The 22,836-nt window shown below is 37.8% G+C and overlaps 1 protein-coding gene and 1 long non-coding RNA gene across 3 annotated transcripts in view; both read left to right on the top strand.

The window, feature by feature from the left end:
* The window catches only part of LOC107678926 (protein SMG7-like), an 18,154-nt gene extending 6,320 nt beyond the window's left edge, over positions 1-11,834 (top strand). The window contains exons 14-23 of the mRNA XM_016474327.1: positions 146-563; positions 654-771; positions 867-1,240; positions 1,427-1,771; positions 8,306-8,455; positions 8,985-9,062; positions 9,409-9,565; positions 9,722-9,892; positions 10,356-10,510; positions 10,679-11,834. Of these exons, the coding sequence (XP_016329813.1) occupies positions 146-563; positions 654-771; positions 867-1,240; positions 1,427-1,771; positions 8,306-8,455; positions 8,985-9,062; positions 9,409-9,565; positions 9,722-9,892; positions 10,356-10,510; positions 10,679-10,792 (2,080 nt within the window). The 3' untranslated portion in view covers positions 10,793-11,834. The remainder of the gene's footprint in view (positions 1-145; positions 564-653; positions 772-866; positions 1,241-1,426; positions 1,772-8,305; positions 8,456-8,984; positions 9,063-9,408; positions 9,566-9,721; positions 9,893-10,355; positions 10,511-10,678) is intronic.
* Positions 11,835-16,960: 5,126 nt separating this feature from the next.
* LOC107678921 (uncharacterized) lies at positions 16,961-18,620 on the top strand. Of its 2 annotated transcripts, none has more exons than XR_001632988.1 (4): positions 16,961-17,031; positions 17,588-17,872; positions 18,002-18,076; positions 18,215-18,620. It is a non-coding gene; the product is annotated as an uncharacterized LOC107678921 (long non-coding RNA). The 2 variants fall into 2 exon arrangements; XR_001632987.1 differs by lacking the exon at positions 16,961-17,031 and adding an exon at positions 17,080-17,262.
* The last annotated feature ends 4,216 nt before the right edge of the window (positions 18,621-22,836 follow it).

Raw genomic sequence — 22,836 nt, 5'->3', positions numbered from 1 at the left:
TTGCTTGTTTCTTTTACTGTTCTTGACTTAACTTTTTCTGTAACTTTCGTTTTAATTTTTTCCCTTTCCTTTTTTGCTTTGTTTCATTTTCTTCTTTTTTTGTGTGTGTGAGCAAAAACTTAATTTTTACTTTTGGAATCAACAGGTTGATCCAGTGTCGCGTAAGTGATGGCCTTCTGCTCTTCATCACTGATATCCCTGAGATGGTAGTGGAAGAGCCACAGGAAAAAGACACACCTGTCCTCCAGGAGTCATCTAATGGTGAGCAGACCCCGAACGACAGCACCCAGGGCCTGAAGTCGGTCCTCTCGGCCGGAAAGAATCAGAACAGTGGGCTGGATGGCAGTGAGAGACCTGTGGTCACCTTCAAAGAGAACATCAAACCTCGAGAGCAGAGTAGAGAACAGAACCGGAACCAGAACCAGAGGGATGCAGGGAAGGACAGAGCTGGATTTAATAAAGGAAATGGAATACAAGGGAAGACCGAGCAGAAGAAAGAGGGCAAGAGAAAGAGCGAGGTGAAGAAAAACAGTCATGATAAAACAACGGATGCTGGGAAACAGGTGAGAGAGAGAGACTTGCACAGGAAACGGTCTCATTTTGTTTTTCAAATGTGTAAACTCCTCCTGATCTCCTCTTTGATTTGCTGCAAGGTGAAGACTCAGACTGAGATGAGGAAGACTCCAGTCACACAGACTCAAACAACATGCTCTTCACAGTTTATCCCCATCCATCACCCAGGAGCTTTCCCCCCTCTGCCCAGCAGACCAGGTACCCTCAGACACTTTCCTACATGCCACACCTGAACATTATCAACACATGGGCTGTTCAGTCAGTGCTCACTTCCTTTTTTCTTTCTTCTTCAGGTTTCCCCCCACCGGCATATGTGATCCCTCCTCCAGTGGCATTCTCCATGAGCCCGGGTTTTACCTTCCCAACAGGTGTATCCATACCTGCACCCTTCCTCCAGACTGCTTCCCACCTTCAATCTGCCAATCCGGTGCAGACAGGGAAACCCTCACACATTCCCTACAGCCAGCAGAGACCCTCGGGTCCTGGAGCCCTAAACCAAGGCCCTCCACAGCCTCAGCAGACACAGCCTCCCCCTCAACAGCCATCCCAACAGGCCTTGCAACAGTCTGTACAGCTTCAAGTACAACAACAGCAACAGCAGCAGTCGCCCACCAAGCAGAGCTCCCAGCTTGGAAAAAGTCCTCCACATCATCACAGCATGCAACAGGTAATGTGACGCTTTTGTTTGGCTTATTATGCCCATTTCATTGGCTCTTGTGGTGCTGAGGTTCAATATCTGCTCTTCTGTTTCTATGACAAGTCCGATTACCATGGCGACTACTTAGAAACATGTATGTTGCTGACCTTGTTGGGTAATCTCTCTATTTTCTCTATTTTTATTTTGTCCTTGCAGTCTTACATGCAGGTGCCTGAACAGCCTGGTCAAATGTGGAACCAGCACCAAACTCAGCCCACCATGCAGAAAATGCCCATGCAGATGCCAGTCAAACAGCCTTTCTTCATGCCCACCCAGGACCCAATGAAACTCTTTGAACACTCCATGAGCATGCAGCCTCCTCAGCCCAGCATGGACAAGAAGATGAAGTTTCCGGAGGTCAAAATGCAGGATTTCTACTGGGAGCCTTCTTACCACATGGGAGGAGAGGGCAGGAGTGGAATGGGGGACAGAATGGGCAAACGTCAGCCTGGAGTCTTCTGCCCTGACCAGGAGAACATGCCCAGAGGCCCTCCATACGAAGTTAGCATTCTTTGTCTTCTCTGTTTAGACAGTTGTAGTTAACTTTCAGATGAAGAAATGAGTGTCGGGCTTAACATAATATGATAATAGCATACTATCCTATTACTCTATATTTACTATGCATACTGTGCGTAGAAAATGTGAAATAACAATAGAAAAATGTATATTTTTTAAATAAATATTTAAGTTAATATATAATGTTTATTTATTTACATAAATTACCAAAAGTATAGGGTCGGTAAGATTCTTTTTTTTTTTTAAATGTTTTTGAAAGAAGTCCTTCATGCTTTCCAAGGCTGCAGTTATTTGATCAATACAAAAACAATCATATTGTGAAAACGCAAGTAGTGACAGATAATTTCTTCTGTGTTGTGACGCACATCTGGGTGTAACAAATCATCGGAAAGGAAAAAAATGGGGACATGGTTCTTCGGACCGGCTGTGGATTGTATTTTGAGATGTGGCAGTTGCACTCAAAAATGGTGCAAAATGATCATGCAAGGGCAGGGTTTAAGCAGATGAAATTATTTAAGTCCTGTATACATCACCTGAGAGAAGTCAGTCGTTTTTCCCCGGAAGGTCCAGACATTTTGATTTAATGTTATTGTCACACATTTAGGAAGTAGACAGGTTGAATTTCCATTTTATGACAACTAAAATAATTTCTTTCTATTTTAATATATTTTAAAATGTAATTTATTGATGGCAAAGATTTCCACTTGCCATTTACTCCAGTCTTCAGTGTCACGCTGTCCTTCAGAAATCATTCTAATATGCTGATTTGTTGCTCAAGAAATATTTCTTATCATTGGCGAAAACAGTTGTGCTGCCTAATATTTTTGTGGAAACCGTAATTGCATAATGTAATTAAATGCAATACTTTATTTCAGACTGCCTAGGGCTGAACGATTTTGGAAAATAATCTAATTGTGATTTTTTTTTTTACCAATATTGCGATTGCGATTTAATATGCAATTGTTTTTTTTAAAGCTCTTTATGTTCTGTATTATTCTACAAAGACAAGCTATAAATCATTGTATAGTATGACCAACACACTATTATAGATAGATTAAACATAAATGTTCTTTTCTGTAGGCCAGGCCTATATGTTACGATGAAATTAGGTGATGCATGAATTGATATTACATTTTTATTTAACAACTACAATCACAGTATATTGACTGATTTGTTGAACTTTCAACCTTGTAAGCATGTAATAATTATGAAAACATAAAGCACTGACAAATGAGCCTGGTGTAAACATTAATACGAAAGTCAGTAACAAATCACACACTAAAGTAGATTGCAGAAATATAAAAACAAATCTGTTGCTTTACCACACTACTTTAGGTAATTCAAAGTCACTGTACAGGGCTCTTCAGTGTGACCATTTCAGTCGCATTTGCGACTGGAAACTACTGCGTGCGACTATGAAAAAATATTTAGGAGCACCTGTGCGACTGACCCGATCAGCATTTATGTTTGCGATGAGGGAGCTTCAAAGGTTTCTAACGTACTTACAACGTGTTTTTGCAGCGTTGAGTAATGTAGTTTCCTTGCTGCCCTTCCTACACCTGTAAAACACTGCTGCGAGCACTTCAGGATGTTCATGGAGAGGTACTGTCAACAAACTGATAATAGTTTGCGTCTCCTCAAGTAGTGTGTTTAGCAATGTGGTTTATATAAATGCGTTTTGTGCGGTCCATGTAATCAGGTGTCCTAGTTGCCACAAAAACAGCTCCACATGACCATGAAACATACTAAAACGGTAGTTCTCAACAGGTGGCAGGGCTCTACAGTGCGACCATTTCAGTCGTATTTGCGACTGGAAACTACTGCGTGCGACTATGAAAAAATATTTAGGAGCACCTGTGCGACTGACCCGATCAGCATTTATGTTTGCGATGAGGGAGCTTCAAAGGTTTCTAACGTACTTACAACGTGTTTTTGCAGCGTTGAGTAATGTATCACAGACGTACTGTATATCCTCTCATTATAACAAACAAAGTGTAGACAGAGTGTAAATAAGAGATTCATTGTGCAGTGCAAGGAGAAAGACCGGAAAATAACGGTAATTTTAATTTGTTAGACTATTTTATATACAGCTCGTTAGAGGTAGAATTTTTTAGTGAAATAAAGATTATATTTATTGAAATTAATTCGAATTAAGGAGAGAGAGAGAGAACGGACGAACGCATGCACCCATGTGCGAGCGAGCAATTGTGAAGCCCATAAAAAATTTGTATGAGCAAACGTGTCGCCCTCGCAGTGGGAGTTCTGTGGAGAATCGGATGTGTGTGTTTAGACGTAGGTTGGATGTCCAGATATCAGATGTGTATCCGATTAAAATCCACATTTGGAAGTGGCTCAGATCGGATGCAAAAAAATCGGATCTCGTGCGGGTTTTTGTGTTTACACGTGTGCAACAAATTCCGATCTGTGTCAGATGTGAGCGAAAGATCTGATTTTTTGTGCCAGTGTAAGCGCAGCCTTAGTTGATTATAATGGAGTTTTGTGAGATCGCGATGAAATAAGATGAGTGACAGCTTTTAATGATTATTAAGGGAGTTTGCAAATGTGATATTGATTTAATACAACAGTTCATTGAACAAGAAGTTAATATTAAGTGACTTGTATTGTCTGACTACAACACTATTGCCTTATTTTGCTCTGTTTCGTCAACGAAAATAGTTTAAGACATTAACAGCTGAGCCGCTGCGCATCTCCATTTAAACGCAGCGTTTCGTTTATGAATGAACTGCGTTTTTAAACGAATCTAGTGAGTCAATGATTCAATTACCCATTCATAAAGACAGTCACATACTTCGTTCCTGAATGAATCAGCCGTTCGAACGAATAAATTAAATGAATGATTCAGTGATAAAATCAGTATCTTTTCTGTTATTTAAATCATGTAATATTTATATATTCAACATTTTTATATTTAAAACATCAACCTCAACATGAATTTATGAATTTAATTGCACTCGTGCGACCTCTGAGCCTCATTAAACGTCTGAAAATACACATACAAGCCACTTGTGTGTTCTTCTGTGCCATCTCTCTAGTACAAATTTATTTCTTAAATACTGATTTCATTTGATTGGTAACTTATTCTTATTCTACTTCTTTTTATTCTGTTGTTTTAATTCGAAATTTTAAAAAGCTTATAAATATATTTTTTTGAATTTGACATAAAGGATGACATGCTTTTAATAAAGTTAGATAAATGCCATTACAAAAGTAAAAACAAAATTCCCTGTAAACCACTTTAAGGAGTCAAATATCACCTCGTAATGGGAAGGTTAATTTTTTATCAGAATTTTTGATTACTGATTAGAAGGTGCTCCTAAATTTTTGACCGTGCTCCTAAATTTTTTAAATTAGGAGCACAAGCGCTCCTAAAAAGAAAAGTAAGCGTAGAGCCCTGCTTGATGTACATGCCATGCTCTGTACTACAAGAAACAGTTGCAGTCTAAGCCATATCTTAGCTAGAGGACTGACAGTCCAGCACACCTGAGGAGGCCAATTAGGCACAGGGGAAGGACAGAAACTCATCCTTTCCAAACATGGTTGATAACATATTAAAACGGTATTCAAATTCAAGAACTTGTGTATAAGATTTACTCCTCTAAGTGACAGTCCAATATCAGCCAAGTCTATTTATCCAGCCTACACTTTGCCATAGAAGAAAAGTGGCAATTTTGAGTAAATATCCTGTAAAATTCATAGAGATGAACCCATATGGAAATTTTGGCTGGCACTTACAATGATAATTCATTATATTTCAAAGCTGATAACTGATATAGCTATTAGTAGGAGGAAAACTAAAACCTCAACATGAATTTATGAATTTAATTGCACTCGTGCGACCTCTGAGCCTCATTAAACGTCTGAAAATACACATACAAGCCACTTGTGTGTTCTTCTGTGCCATCTCTCTAGTACAAATTTATTTCTTAAATACTGATTTCATTTGATTGGTAACTTATTCTTATTCTACTTCTTATTCTACTTCTTTTTATTCTGTTGATTTAATTCGAAATTTTAAAAAGCTTATAAATATATTTTTTTGAATTTGACATAAAGGATGACATGCTTTTAATAAAGTTAGATAAATGCCATTACAAAAGTAAAAACAAAATTCCCTGTAAACCACTTTAAGGAGTCAAATATCACCTCGTAATGGGAAGGTTAATTTTTTATCAGAATTTTTTTGATTATTGATTAGAAGGTGTTCCTACATTTTTGACCGTGCTCCTAATTTTTTTAAATTAGGAGCACAAGTGCTCCTAAAAAGAGAAGTAAGAGTAGAGTCTTGCTGTAATAAACATATACAAACATGTGGACTGCACTCTTTAAAGTCTGTTAACTTTAGACCAGTGGTTCTCAAACTTTTTTGGTCGCGCCAAATAATTTTATGTTTATTAGTTTATTTCTAAACATTAAGTCAAAAGTGAAGTCAAAGTTTATTTCTAAACATTATGAAAAATTAATGTTTTTTTTAATTTAAAAAACCTACAGGGAAAAAAACACATCACTTGAAACATTGCATATAGAGCATAACTATGAGCACATGAAAATAGCATATAGAGAATAACTTATTATTATTATTATTATTATTATTCTCTGTTATTTATTTATTCCTTCCTTTATTTATTTATTTTTTTGTGGGTTTCATGCTGTCCGCTAAGGCATAGGACACACACAGGCTTTCCTCCTCACTAACGACATTAAACACCGTGTCTACACCGGACGCGAGCGGCAAAATACAGTAGAACCCATTATAATCAGTGACGCTGTGTACACTGGATGCGACACGACAAAACCTGACATTAAACTGATGCCTTGTTCTATTTATGACGTACTGACACAAAGTTAAAATGATTTGCAATGGTCACTTTGTCATGTCCAGCTGTTGCGGCGTGACGCGACAACTGTAGCGTCCGGTATAGACATGGTGAGTGAAGCCGAGAGCAAGATATGCCTCGTCATATTTTCTGCATTTAGCTTTTGAATGACCAGCACCTGCCTGGGTCTGTGCGACTTCATCTATGGCTTTTCTCTTCCCTTTCACAAACCGATCCATCTCCCATTCTAAGTTACGTCCTTTGGCTGTTTATGGTTTTATTTCTTTTCTTTTTCTGGCCCCACACTTTGAGAACCACTGCCTTAGACAGACTTTAAATAAATAAATAAGAATATATATATATTACCTTATTATATATTATCTTAAGGTCGAAGTCTTCAGTAATGAAATGAACCGTAACACTGTTACTGCTTCGGTAATTTCAATGTGCCGTTTTGAAGTACGTTCATTTATATAGGCCTACGCTTTCAAACATTTCCGCTAGCGTGCCAGGGTTGCCAGGTTTTCACAAAACCCACCCAATTGCTACTCAAAACTAGCCCAATCGCGTTTCGAGGGGGATTCACCGGTAAAAATTGCGTTCCAGGGGGTAAAATACACGTTCTTTTGGAGGGGTTCCCCAAACCGCGGACTTGGCAACACTGTAGTGTGCCAACTTGATGCTTCCTCTGAAGACTGCTTAGATGTGTTCGACTTGAAGCAGCGCTGCTTAGACCGATCGGTGTGTGTCATCAAAGTACTGCGAGAGCTATAAGAGAGTGCGGACGTCTCATTATGCTTTCTCTCGCCGTACTTTGATGTCATACACCGATCAATCTCAAGTCGAACACACCTCTTTACTCTCACGTGTCACGTGACCGAGTGTAATCGCAGCCTCTGCGATTGAAAAATCGAATTTTTTCATAACGCGATATTATCGCAAATGCAATTAATCGTTCAGCCCTACTGCCAAGTGTTAATTTTAAACAAATTTGGATTTTAAATATTTTTATTTCCAAATGAATAACTTTCATCATTCATGAATTTAAAACAGACAACATGAGGTCAAGCATGCAATATAGTTCATAAATGTTTTAAATGTTCATTGTTTCATAATGTGTTCACGTTATTTATTAATAGTGTACTGCTTGGCGCAGTGTTCCCCAAGTAGTAAGCAAGCATTCCTTTCTGAACACAGCCTCAGTCCTTATTCTCAGTCAATTCCTTCCACTTGCCTTTGGTTTCTACAGGCTTAGCATCTGTACAGTATCTGTTATGACTCTATGATTATCATGGGTTTCCGGCATTAGCTGGGGATCATTTACAGCCACACTGGGTTTTATTGAAACTTGATCTCAGCGGTTGTTGAGATGCGCATGCTTTGTAATTTTTCATCTCCTCTTTCACGTTTCCACCTCTAGCTGTCTAACTGCCGTGAAGTATTCTGAGATGCATTTATGTGTTGTTTGAAAGACTAATTTACTTTTGAGTAAGTCAAACAGCTTTATCACAGGCCGTGAACAGAAGTCAGGTTGAGAATTGCACTGATCTTCACAGGCTGCTGTTTTTCTCTCAGCTATGACTGGCCGCTTCCTTTTTTCTTACATCCTGTTTCTCTCATCCCTTTTCCTCCCTCCCTCCCTTTGTCTCTCCTTCCTTCCCCTTCGTGCCTCGTCTCTCACTAGGACAACAAGAGCTCCCCTCTTCTGCCCCCAGACCTGTTAAAGACTCTGGTGGACTTTGAGGAGGAGGAGGAGCTGCTCTTTACTAAACCTCATGATTTCTACCAGGCCTTGGCTAGCCCTCTTAATTCTGCTCCTGGAAGGAACATGTTTGTATGTAGTTCTCCTCCTATCATGTCGTCAGGCGGGAGTGGATATTGAATTTTCATATAGGCTTCTGTGGATAAAAAAAAAAAAATCTGGTTCCTGTGTCCAATAGCAGTTAAAAGTTTGGACATACCTACTCAATTATTATTACCTTTTTCCACATATTAGAATACACATATAATAAAAGTAATTGAAACTAAGGAATAATAAATGTATGGGACACATGTAACGTCATGAGGCACATCCTGGAATACTTTTTAAACCATATTGAAGGTTATACATTTAAATTAATTTAACATATTTACATATATAAAATGTTATTAACATATTGTTCATATTTAAATTAATATCTTGTTATAATTTATTTTTGTTTATAAAATAATTGAATAAGATCCTGAAGAAAAAAATATTTGTTATAAATAATGTTTGGCTTTCTGGAAATATAGTTTTTCCTACTACTGTGGTCTGTTAGAAATGATTGATCTGTTGGAACTATTGCAGAGTTCTCATCTTTTTTGCTTCTCTCCCTCTGTAGTTGCCAAATCAGTCACGACTAGACAGTGGAGCTGATGTGATTGGTCAATCCTCTCTTCTCCCCCGATTTTCCATTCAGGTAGCCTAAAGCTGCTTTGCTCTTTCTCAAACAATCACTTTAGTCCTCGCTTGCATTTTCAATCAAAAGTCACCAGGTGGCAGTGTTTTCATTCAAACGTAACCAGTTTTTGTGTTTGCTGGGCTGGGTGTTGCTATATTCTTACTTTCCAAACATGCTTTGACTGGTAATGAAATTAAAAATATTTTTTTGTCAGAACTGACTGGTAATTTCCCGATACCATTCTCCCCTTTTTCTGACCTCTCTCCAGTATATCTATCAAAACTAGTAGCAAAAAGGCCAATAAAATATAGAAGTTGTACAAAAGCCAAAATATTTATTAAATTGCTTTTGTTGTTGTTTACAGGAGAGCTCCTACCAGAACAACAGCATTTTTAGCGAGGCCTATGGTAAAAATATGGCTCCTGTATCTAAGCCAGACATACCCATGATGCACCAGGAGCCTTCACTCTACTCCCTGTTTGAAGGAACTCCATGGTCCCCCTCCCTTCCTGCTAGCTCAGGTACCATATTGTGATTTTGATTTACTGTAGTATGTGATCAGTTATAGAAATTATATACTGATGGTTAATTTTGTTCATAGCTGTTATTTTAGATTGTACAGGTGAACTAGCAGCATCAGTTTGTTAATGATCTGCTCCTATCTTTTGTTGTTATAGATCATTCTACACCAGCCAGTCAGTCCCCTCACTCTTCCAACCCAAGCAGCCTGCCTTCATCCCCACCCACCCACAGCCATGGCTCCCTACTCTTTTCCAACTTCGGCCCCATTGGGACGCCTGACAGCAGAGACCGCCGTGGTACCGATCGCTGGAAGGCTGATAAGACTGGTAATGCTGGTTATGCCCATGCAGAGAGCATGCTCTATTGGTTTACGTGTCTCTTCTGTTGGTCAACTTTATTATTAACATTAGCCGATCAGTTTTTCTGAAGTATCAGACTGCACTGTTGTTTATGGTGTTTACTTTCTTTATATTCAAATGTATTTATCAAATTTCTTTTAAAAATTCTAAAACAGGATTATAGAATCAAGAAGTTGTTAAAGTAGAAGTCTGTTCATTTTGCAGATTTTTCGTCAAGTTCAAATTGTCCCCCCCCACTTTGTTTTTCATTTTAAATGGTTTTAATGTTTTAGTAAATGTTATGTAGAATGAATATAAATTTAATTGCAGTAATCGTTATGCTTGTATTATTTACATTCTTAAAATGAAATAGTCTGATCGGCCACAAGTAGTAGTTAATAAACTGTTAATCATATTTGTTAATGTAAATGGTTGGTGTGACTGTCTTCAGGTGTGAGCGGCTTTGGGTTGGACTACCTGCCTTCTGCCTCGTCCTCCTCTGTGCCAGATACCAACAGCTGGCACCAGGGGGCGCCAACCAGCAGCTGGGCAGCCCAGGACATGCCAATGGAGGACTCCTCCACTGTCCTCCTTGACAGTTTCAAGGTAGCATGGGATGTTCTGTCTAACATTTAGTGTGTACTATTTTCTACACATTCACAGAGCAACAACAGAGTTGTTGTTCTAACCGCAGATGTGCAACGACATGCATTTTGTTTTACTTTAGTCTTAATTTCCCTCCATATTCCCTTTCTTCTACCCCTCTTTCTGTAGTCAATCTGGTCGAGCTCCATGATGCAGCCCGGTCCGTCTGCTCTGGAGCAGCTCCTGATGCAGCAGAAACAGAAGCAGCAGCGCGGCCATGGCAACATGAACCCGCCACACTGAGAGTCCACGGGAAGACGCACTTGTGTGAAACATGATTCAACAGAAGAGGTGAAACACCACAAGCTCCAATCGGAAATTTCCGGCATTACATGCGCGCGGAGGCTGGAGACGGAGAACGATGTGAAGCGACAGGCTCAAAACGAACCGCTCGCCTGACCGACGAGGGACGTGCAGCCCTCTCCTCTCCTCTATCTCTCTCACTCACTCTGTCTGTCTCTCTCCCTGTGAGGGCGTGCAAGCACCTGACCTGTCACGCTGCTCCGCACGTAGCCGCTGCAGAACACTGACTCTGAGGGGGAAAAACTCTCTCTGATTGCCACCTCTCTTCCTCTGGGGGTCAAAGGTCATTCTCCTGTCTCATCTGGACTTAAGACTCTGGACTAGACACCCTCATGCCACCTGCTTAAATCGCTCTGTGTGACCGGCACGCCGCACGTTAAGGAGTTTGGTGTGTGCGTATCAGAAAGGGATGTTTATTGGCTGCAGACGTGGTATTACGAGGGACAAAAAAAGAAAGAAGGACTGGTTTTGTGTTTTATTCTAAGTCTGGATTCATTTTCTCAGAGGGATTCGTGTCGCTGTGTTTAGAATAAAAAAAAAAAAAGAATGAATGAAGGATGATGCGAACGGCGTGAAAGTGCGCTTCTAGAGAATGTGCTCGGATATTAGATTGACACAGGCATGGATCATGGCGTTGTCATGTACAGTGTGTTGATTTGTAAGAAGAGTTTGCAGAACGGGACAGGGAACGTCTAAAGTTCAAACCATTATGAAGCTCATAGCGACATTATAGCTCGATCAGTATCAAGCGGAGTTGGGGGTTAGACTATAGATGTAGGATGTAGTATCATTAGCTGCAATAGAGACTGCATTTATTAACAATACTGTATTTTGTGACTTGTTCTGTAGCAGTTTTAGCTCTCTGAAATATTATTCAGTAAATATGTTCAATAGTTTACTGCTAACGGGGGAGTTCATTCGCTATAAATGTGTGCCTCCCCTTCTCCCTCCTCTCCTCATTTCTTTATTCTCTAGCTTAAACGCATAACGGCTTCTTTTGTTCTTGTTCTGCCTTTTTATTAATAGTTTTAAGCTTTATCAGCTCTCTTTGTGCCTGGTCTGTGTTTTCTCTCTTCCTTTTGTTGTTCTTTCTCTATTTTTGTTTTAAGGAATCGTTAGCATCGCATTCACAGTTGGCACTGTAGGGATGAGGCGGACGGGTCTAGCTGTGCCGCTGTTAGCTCGGCAGAAAGGGATGTGAACCGGGGAAGCCCATTTTCCCACAGCAACCTCACAGCCACTGAATTGTTCTCCTTTCAGGTACCATCTCCACAGCCACTGTACTCAGTTTAAAAACCACAGAACGTACCTCCGAAAGGACACTTCAGCTCCCGTTACGCTTAGCACTAAAAAGTCGTCTCTGAGGAAGAGCATCAAGCCCGATCACTGCTTCATTCTGAAATCTTGTAACGTATATCATCGGTTGCCTCAGGTTAGCGTCACGTGGCCATGTTTCTCAAGCTAGAAAAGGGACACGTCACCATAGACACCCTGTTTGCAGCCTGTTTGGTTTTTTCTTCTAAGTAAAAAGCAAATATTGTTCTGAAAACGTAACTGTTCTCTTTTCAGTAGAGGATATAGCACTGAGTAGGCCTTCGAGACCTTGTGTGGGTGCCACTGATTGGTAGAGATGTTCTGGGGCCAGGGGTTTGTGTTGGATAAGCTGAAATATCTATAAAGCATTCACAGTGGTTATTTCTTCCTGGTTAAGTAAGATGTTTCTGTTTGGCGAAGGTTATATGAAAGACGTACTCTCTTGTATGATGAGAATAAAGCCTGTTTTTATTTTTGAGTAGAGAACATTTTATTAAAGACGAACTTTAAATGATGTGTCTATTTGCCGTGTGATTGTGCTTCTCTTGTTGCATTTAAAATTGTATTAAAAAATAGAGGAATAAATAATTAAATGGAACCTTAAAAGTTGAGTTAGGTCAAAGTATCATTTGCAGAAGAAAAAAAATCTACGAGCAAAGTTTCAGTGGGAGCTGTACGCCCCATTTTGTTCATCTTTTGTTTTCCCATTAGAATCGTTCAGCAAGGAGTTTCAGAAGCCTGTGCTCTGATTGGTTGCTGTGGACGCCTAACATTCTTTTATTTTGGATGGACTTGTGGTGCACAGTCTTGTGTGAATGTGCTTTTTTTCGATACCCTGTATCTCATTGCATTGTAAATGTGGATTTTTCCCTGTTGTCCAGTATCCATTTTTTTAAACTGTGGCTTCTGTAGTGATGTACATTACAATGCTGATCACAGGACAACAGCCTTGCGCCTCTGGGCCGTAATATAACATTCCAATAGTAAAGCTAAAAGAAAATATAATAACCAGCTTTTTACATTAAAATTATCACTAAGAGTTTTTTCCCAACCCTAAATTCAGTCTGTCACTGATTCTGCATGAAATCCATCTTTCAGAATGCCTTGTATTTTGAATGAGGGAGATATCCAGTCAAGTTTTTTGTTTTGTTTGTTTGTTTGTTTGTTTTTTAGAGGATTTTGTCAGGGAATAGTTGGGGGTGAGGATATCTCCTTCTATAATGGGCTTGATTTATTGTGTTCTTGTCTCTTTGTGGACACTTGTAAACTCTGGAATCAGCTATGCCTTTAATAAAATAAACCATGTCCTCATACGCAGACTTGAGTCTTTTCTGTACCTCACACTTTCTCATTCTACCTTGAAGTTCCTCATGATGTGAATCACAGACACGTGCATGTCAGGGACACTGATGACTGTTACCGCGTTACCGCAACACGACTAAAAGCTGCATGCATTTAAACAGCTGGTATTACGCCTTGACCCAATATCCTTTATTGTAGCCATTCAAAATGTTCAGTACTATTATGAAATATGCTTTGATCGTTGCTTAATTTCTGAACTCTGTAAGAAAATCTCTGGTCAGTGCACATTGGTTTTTATGGTGCATTCTGGAAATTTCTACAGGGCAAATCTCAAATGCAACAGCCATATAAGTGCTTCACTGCACACATTAATACTTACAGATAGCGTATTGGAACCTGATAACCTGCTGTATTTACTCCTGCTGGGAGTTTAGTGAGCGGGTACGAAATTTCATTTCCGTGCTTTACTACAGCAACAAATCCACAGTAATAACAACTGTGATTTATTTACGAAGTGAATTCCACTAACTTAACTGTAGGGGGCTCCAAAGTCGAAAAATGCACAAAACTACATACAGTTGATTTAATACATTAGTTATCATGAGTTAACAATCGCCAACAATTTTTACAGTGTTAATTTTGGTTAAAGTTTATAAATGTTTTGGTTAAATTTATAAATGTATTCTTTATTTTTATTTTCTTTTTTCATAATAGATAGATGTTGATTTATACAACTTGAAATGCGTGTGGAAATTAACAATCTATATTGATAAATGCTGTTGAAATATTCATTGTTTGACAACTAATGAACTAATTAACATTTAATGTAGACATATGGAACCCTATTTGTAAGCGTTACCATTTATTTTTTATTTTGTCACTATCCAGTTAATTACCGTACATTTGATTTGGTATAAAATTGACTTACTTGAGGGGGAAATGGGGTTTACTGTAAATCACAGAGGAATGAACTGTGAACTTGATGCTGTCTAGAAATGGAAGGGGATGGGGTTGTTCTTAGAACGTCTCTCAGCTCCTCACCCACTTCCTGACAGGAAACCAGAGTGGTTGAAGATCATCTTACCACACACACCAGCTGCCTTATCATCTCTCTCCTTAATGCAAGTTTTATTGAACCGTTTTTGCCACAGAATATTTCAGTGTGTACTCGGGGGCACATTGAATCAATCTTTGACAAGCCCCTGCAAAAACTCACATGTTATTTGATTTCAAAATGCATGTCTGTTTTCTAGCTTCAGTTTGACCAGACCCTCAGTCATGGCCTGATGGCCCTTAACACACTACCACAAATCATTTACAAACTCAAATTGCCTGATTTTAATATAAATTGTAATATTAATATTTATTCTACAAGCTACAATCAGAGCCAGAATCAGTGTTTTTGAATTTAAACTAATAATACTATTTTATCTCTAGGTTGTTGATTAAAGGTTAACATAAAGCACAGATTCATACAGTGTTAACTGGTAGCTATCATACATAATACATACGTTGTTACTATACATTTTTAATTTAATTTATATTATTAAATGCAATAATTAACGTGTATGAAATACAACTGTTGTATTTGTAACTGTACATTACTGAATCTGTTTGCAGTAGTGGTCAAACTTTCACCAGGCTAAGTGCACTCTCTCTGTGTACTATTAGATAGTAACCAAATATAGGATTTTAACAATTAAATTATGAACCCAGTCAGCACAGTCAGAAGTATGCATATTGTGTCATCTGTTCTTCCTAGAAGTGCCTTATTTGCAATATGCAAAGATGATGTAAAGAAGAAGCATTTTCTAGCCTCAGGTTTTTTGTTTTTTTTTAATAATTTGCTTAATTACATAGATTAGTTTGCAGATGTAGATGCGTCAGACTGCAACACCGAGTAGTTTGTGGAGGGTATGAAAGAACCCCAATATATTTCATAATGTGCATAAGAGAAGAAAAGTTATTTATTACTGTGCAAATATAACTCCGCTTTTATTTTCTTATAATTTTCCTATTTTAGAAATAAGGAACTCATCAAATCCAACCAATCCAAATAAGCAACAATCAATGTGAACATACATCTGCTCTGGTTCTTTCTGCACTGATATCATTTGAACATCATTGTGTTTGTGTAATTTGGGAGGGATAGTTATGTTATGTAATGTTATACGAATATCATAATCATATTCAAAGTAATAGCAATTAAATGCACTAAGAACCAGAGCTGTATGTTCCATTGCCATCAAACTTATTTATATATATATATATATATATATATATTGAGTTATAAATATTATATTATATATATATATTATATGACATTTTATTATCTTCACCAGCTTTATTCTCTTAATAGGACAGGTAAATCCATCCATTTTTTGTTCATATATAATCGTGAAAGTAAATTCAAGAACTTGAACTGTATCTTGTGTGATGCATGTGTCAACTCAAAAAAGACATACTTAAAATTAATCTAACAACAGTTTATAGTGCCTGTGTTACAACTATTATGTTAATATAATTAATATTACCTAGTAATTATATGCAATTATAAAAAGTAATTATGTAAATACGAACAGCTCCATAAAGTAATACGTCAAGTATATGTTCAATAGTCCTCACTTACTTTATTCTTAAGCTGGATACTTACATTGTCACAAGAGATCTAATGTAAGGTAAGACCAATTATTTTCACAAATGTTCTGTTTCTAAAGGGTTTTCTTTGAGGTGGTCTTTCAGGTGCCAATTTCTCCTTATATTTGTGCTTAGTTATTCTGAAGTGATTCTATCACACAGAGGAGGATGGTTTTTGTTTCGAGTTGTGTCATTGTGGACTGGGTTTCCACAGTGATTAAGTTCTGGTTTTGCCTCATACAAAAACCTCACAGAGTTTAATTGGCTGCCACTGCACTGAATAATTCTTCTGAGGTTGTTCTGTCATCTTAGACGTGAAGACTTCCACTGCAGCTTGGGGTTTCATCTCATGGATATGGATGTTTAACATTAACAGCAGTTTTATTCAAATATGTCTGTTGAGAAGATTGTTCAGATGATAGCATTTCTCTCTCTTCTGTATAAGACAACCCCTCAATAGAGGGCATGGGTTTTTGTACTGACGTTTTTCATCGTGTTGGGACGACCACAGTGATACATTCTTCATTAGGCGCTGTACAAAATCTCATATCACTGTTATTTCTGTGTATAAACTGTATTGATAAATTTAAACCAATATCTGACTGAAAGACTGAACTATCACAGAACTATTCTCTCAGTCTTGTTGTTTTCGTCTTGAAGGCTTTTGTTCCAGCCACCTGTTTGTATGTGAATGGTGCAGACATGGGTATATCATGAGGATGGGCTGACAGATGGAATTGCCTTTGAAAGAATATCAAACTGGATTTCTTCGACTGGATATTTCACATCAAAAGTCCAGATGAGTCTATAGTGTATTTCTTAAGATGTTAGGATACTTTCAATTACCAAAGGATATTGTCAGAGGGCTGAATGAAGTGCAGACCCACTAACCTTTGGGAATCCCATCCGTCTCACGGTCAAACCAAGTAAGTAAATCCACTTTCAATGTTATTAGAATGCAGTTTTCCAAACCATACACCTGGTTTTGTGAAAACGTGAACTTTGGGCAGTTAGTTGTAGTTACAGTTAGGTCAGTTTGTCAGTCCTAATGCTGATGTAGGGTCAGGATCGTTTTTGTAAGGGTTACGGTAACGGTGCATTTTCAGCTACTGACACCTTAACATTCGGAAAGCCGATAACCCTCAAGGTCGTACCAAGTAAGTACTTTTTTTGTAACTGTTCCAAGTGTTTACACGAACATATGTGCTGTAGAAAGTAGTGAAAAACCCCACAAAATAGCTTGAAACAGTTGGTTAGTTAGTTGTGCTGCTGTGTTGCGTTCTGCGTCTGACTTGGGATGTTCTCTAGCAGAGTAATTGCATTTGTTCTTAAGACTATGGATGTTTTGTGCATGAATAGATGATTGCAAGACTTTTTCACTGACATCATGAGCATAGTTTTGCAACTGCCACATGTGTAAAAAGTACGGTCTTGCCAAAGGATTGAAATTCTGATGAAAACTGCTTATTTTTGTTTGTTCAGAAGATTCACTGGCAACTCCTCCATTTCTGACCATCTTGTCCCCTTTGAAGGGTGATGGACAGGATATTTGTCTGGCCGCCGGGTTCTTTCCTGAAGATAAGACTATGACTTTGACTGTGGGAGTTAATAAACCTGTGAGTCTTACCACCAGCGAAGCACCCTTGTTTAAATCGACCAAAACCTATTATTATGCTGGATTCAATGGTGAAAAAATGCAAAAATGCGAAATGGATGGACAAACAGCAAACAAAACTCTTGGCACTCCTGACACTCCTGACACGACAGGTTTGTACTTAAATGGATAATTATTGTTTCTTTAAAAAAAAATCTAATGTGATTTCATTTCAAAAAAAAAATTTTTTTTGTACATATAAAATATATATAAAGAATATTGAATTAATATTTATTCTGCAGAAAAACCCCAAAAACTGACTCCACAGTCTTGTCAAACAAGTCTTAGTACTGATGCCTCAGAGTTCATAAACACTGGTTAGTAATAAAATACATAAGATATTCTACATGTATAGCTTGCATTTGTGAATTGATCTACATTATGCGCCATGATTTACAAGATTTAAATTCATTTAATATCAAAGGATGATTAATTTATTGTTTACATTTTTTCAGGTGATCCAAAAATGAACTCCATGAATCTTCTTGTGACAGGTCTGAGAATTCTGCTTGCTAAATGTGTCGCAGTTAATGCATTGATGACTGTGAAGGCATTCATATTTTAAAAGTTCAATTCAGCCAAATCATCTGAATAATCAAAAATTGTAACTATAACTTGATCAAATATCCATGGCAAACAAACAAATGCGATTATAGTCAGCCACAGGGTCACTATTTATATATTCTCTCTAATAATGTTACATGGAATGAAAAATACAAATTGTTAGTAATGTATTTCAAATATACAGAATATCGATAAAACTTTTATTGCAAACTTTTAGAAACATTTCTGAATTCAGTGGTATAATGTGCAAATTGCTTTGCTATGGTGTATGTATTTTCAGCTTTAGTTGCAGACAAGTGCAAGTTAATTTTTTAATACTTTAAAAAAAAAAATATATATTTTTTTACAATACAGTATTGCATTGTTTAAGACTTTTACATGGTCTAATTGTGTAACATAACTATTTGACTTAACTATTGAGGCTCTGGTCTTTGCATGTAAAATGATTTTTCAAAAATATATTAAATAATAAAATGTCTTGCTAAAAGAGAAGTTTCATGTGAGTATGTCTAAACCACAGTTTCAACGGCATATTCGCACCGGAGGCAGAGTCTAACCACAGTTTCAGATAAAGATATACTGCTCGCTTTGGGTTCCAAGAATTAGAATGTTTTGTTGCCGAGTTTTTCTTCTCTGTTTTAGGCTATAGAAAGAGAAAAACAGCTGTAAAGTATTACAGCTACAGTTTTGGGGGCATTTTTCGTTGTAATTAATTAATTAACTTTTACATAAAATGATTTAAAAATAAATATTCTACAAAATAGTTTGTCAAATCACTGTTTTGATGATGGCATTTAAGTTACTAAGTCTATTGAGAGCACATTTTCTCACTCTCTTTCATCAAAACGGTGAGCTGAGCTTGCTACTCATCTAAGACTATGAGATGAAGTGTACTGCCCTCTTGTGGCCTTTAGTGGGATTTTGCCGTTTGTTTTGACATGCAGGCTTGAGTGACCTCTAGTGGCCGAATTTTCATACGCATCCAATGTGCTTCCGCATATTCCACGTTTTGTGCCTGTGTGTGAACATGCAAGACTTGCAAAAGCTGTTGGTTGGCTCGAGTCGGCCTGGCTCATGTCCTGTTTTCTTTACCCCGCTGTTAGAAGACACTTTCGACCACAGAATAAATTGTATCTTAGCTCTCTGTAAATAGCACATTTCTATGGTGGCGTCGCTAACTATCCTAAAGGTTTGTTTTAGCTCCATCGAATACAAAGAGGCACTCAATATTAAGTGTTTTGTTCGAGCACAAACGTTAATTTAGAGCTTAAAATACGATATTTATTGTTAATATGCGTTGACAACAAAAACATTTAGTTTTACTTTGCTTTGACAAAACAAAACCGAGTAAAGCATATGTCAATATTAGCCTATTATTTCAGACACTGCGTCTAGGTTCACAGAAATGAAGAAATAATGCCATGTTACGTTAAAACTAGGCCAGTAGAATACTGATGTCTATATGAAGAGGTGAGTTACCTTATATTTCTCATTTGAATGATTGTCTTCACCAAAAATAAAACGTTCTGCTGGGCAGGTGTCATTTTAATTCTCTGGGTTGGATTGATTATTCAACAAAGATTGAGATGTGCAGGTAAACCCACTGATACATTTAATACACTGTTTCTTACAGAGGAAGTGCAAACATGTTCCAGGATCTGATATAAACTGGGAGTAGGGACACTAAGGTAAGGATTTCAACTGTTTCAGAATTGAATGTATATATTAAATTTGTTTTACCACAATTTCACGTTTAAATGTATTAGAGGGGTTTTGGCATCATGATCATTGATGCATGATATTATTAGGGCCCGAGCACCGATGGTGTGAGGACCCTGTTGGAATTGCTCAGTTTCTTCTTCTTCTGCAAAATTAATCACATTTTTGAGGGCCTAAACATGCTCAAAAACTCACGAAACTTTGCACACGCGTCAGAGGTGGCGAAAATTGATGTCTGATATGGGTTTCAGAATTAGGCCCTAGGTGTGGCAAAATGGCTCGATAGCGACACCTATAACATTTCAACGGCGTGCGCCTCGAGTTTCACGTACATGAACGAAACTCGGTAGACACATGTAACACACTAATACCTACAAAAAAGTCTCTTGGCACAAAATCCGAAAACCCAACAGGAAGTCCGTTATTTGAATTTCCTGTACTATTTTTGTGCAGTTTTTGCCATATTCCGGCCTCGTACTTTAACAAACTCCTCCTACAGTTTTAATCGGACCATCTTCAAATTTGCTGAGTGTTATCATAAGGCCTTTGCGATGCTAAATTGTGAAGATCTTGAGTTTACGTCGAAGGGTGTGTCCCTGGCGGCCTGACAAAATTCGGTGTTTCACCATGAAACAGGAAGTTGCTGTAACTCAGGCAAGCAATGTCCAATCTGCCCCAAACTTCACACGTTTGATAAGAGTTCTGTCCTGAACACATCTACATGCCTGTATTCAGTTATAGTCATAGCGCCACCTGCTGCCAATAGGAAGTGGCATGTTTAACACTGTTATGGACTCCTAGCAACATATTAAAAAGTGTCAGCAAGTCTTAAATAGGCTGCCAACATGTTAGAAACATGCTAAAATATGCTAGCAACACTTAAAGCATGCTATTAATGCCATGAAACAGGAAGTTGTTGTAACTCATGCATGCAATGCCCAATCTGCCCCAAACTGCACACGTTTTATAAGAGTCCTGGCCTGAACACATCTAAAGGTCAATATTCAGTTATAATTATAGCGCAACTTGCTGGCAAGAGGAAATGACTTGTTTCACACTAACTTAAACATGCAATGTCTGATCTGCCCTAAACTTCACATGTTTGATAAGAGTCCTGGCCTGAAAACATTTACATGCCAATATTCAGTTATAATTTGCAGCGCCATCTGTTGGCAACAGCACATTTCATGTTTTACACTTACTCAAACATACCATGTCCAATCTGCACCAAATTTCACAGATTTGATAAAAGTCCTGGTCTGAAGACATCTACATGCCAACATTCAGTTACAGTCATAGCGGCACCAGCTGGAAGTAGGAAGTTTGGCACACATAAATGACTTTGACATATTCCTCCTATATTTATCACTTTAAATGCATATTGCCCACCGTTAGCTGTTTTCCTAAAGCCACCGGGTGGCGGTGAGCCCGGGTGCGAGGGCACTTTAATCGCTGCTTGCAGCTTTAATTAAAGCTGTCATTGATTTTCTATGGCTACTTAAGACTCTTGACTTCATTATTATGTGTTTCAAGTCAAATTAGAGATAAATTGTAAAAATCCTTCTGTCCTGAAATGTTCAAACTTTTTTTCTTCTTTTTTTTTTGCATTTGATAATTCGAAAATATAGGGGAAAATATAAAAAATGTACAAAAATAGAAGTATAGTGAGCATTTTAAGATATTATCATTGATCCTGAATATTTGGTAAATTAAGATTTGTAGATATACCATTTTAAACTATCTGTATCTGTATCTTGTGTGAAGAGGTTTTATGTCTGAGAATGCAACACTGTGGACGTCTGGTTCTGGCTCCAAGTTCTTAATGGGATCTGGAACAAAGTTAATGGTGCAGACCAGTGAGTATTATTTTAAATAGCTTTTATTGTTGCTTTATAGCATGAAACAATGGCTTGAAACTACATTTTAAATTTTTTATTTTTTTAAGGGTAGTGAAATGAGTGATGATTGTCACGCCACTGGACTGTCTGTGTGTGTTTTCCTCCCCATGTGCTCCCCGTGACCCAGTTTCTCCCTTGTGTGATTGCTTCATTTGATTTACCTGTGTTCGTTAATTATCCCTCATTAAGTTTAGTATTTATAGTGTAGTCTGCCCCATGTTTCCTTGTCGGGTCTTGAACGTTGTGATGTACTACGTGTGACTCCAGCCAGCTCTGTGTAACCCTTGTTTTTGGACTATTAATGACTGTTGTTTGTGATATTCCCTCGTCCCTGCGTTCCTCACTCCTCACAGTAGGCATTCGTGACAATGATGATCATCATCACTTGTGATAATTCAAAGCATATAAATTAAATGCTTAGTTTTGAGTTTGCACATAGAAATGTAGATCAGTTGAATTTGTTTGCACTTAAGGATATTTGACATGGTGTTTAGTGTTGTGTGAATGACCAGGGAATCAATAAGATAATCTTTGGCTCCGGTACAAAACTTATAGTGGAATCAGGTGAGATTTATAATTCTTTATTGCATTTAAGTTTTCTGTAAAACAAGAAAGTGACATTTATGTATATATTTACATATATACATATATTAACATATACATTTACATATATTTACTCCGTTTATAATACAGAACATTTGAAAACATTTCTATGTTTTCAAAATTACTGTAAGATGGGTTTGAGGCAGTTACAGGGAGTTTCTGTTATGGTGTGTAACTTTGTGTGACTAGAGGGAATGACAAGCTTATTTTTGCAAATGGCACGAAACCAATTGTGGAATCAAGTAAGTTTCTGCTCTCTCTAATCTTAAAATCACAAAAAAATGTATATCTTA

Source organism: Sinocyclocheilus anshuiensis, unplaced genomic scaffold (assembly GCF_001515605.1).
Source record: "Sinocyclocheilus anshuiensis isolate Anshui unplaced genomic scaffold, SAMN03320099.WGS_v1.1 scaffold1576, whole genome shotgun sequence".
NCBI classification, from domain to species: domain Eukaryota; kingdom Metazoa; phylum Chordata; class Actinopteri; order Cypriniformes; family Cyprinidae; genus Sinocyclocheilus; species Sinocyclocheilus anshuiensis.
Note: the sequence above shows the minus strand (reverse complement) of the source record. Positions and strands in the feature narration are given on the sequence as shown.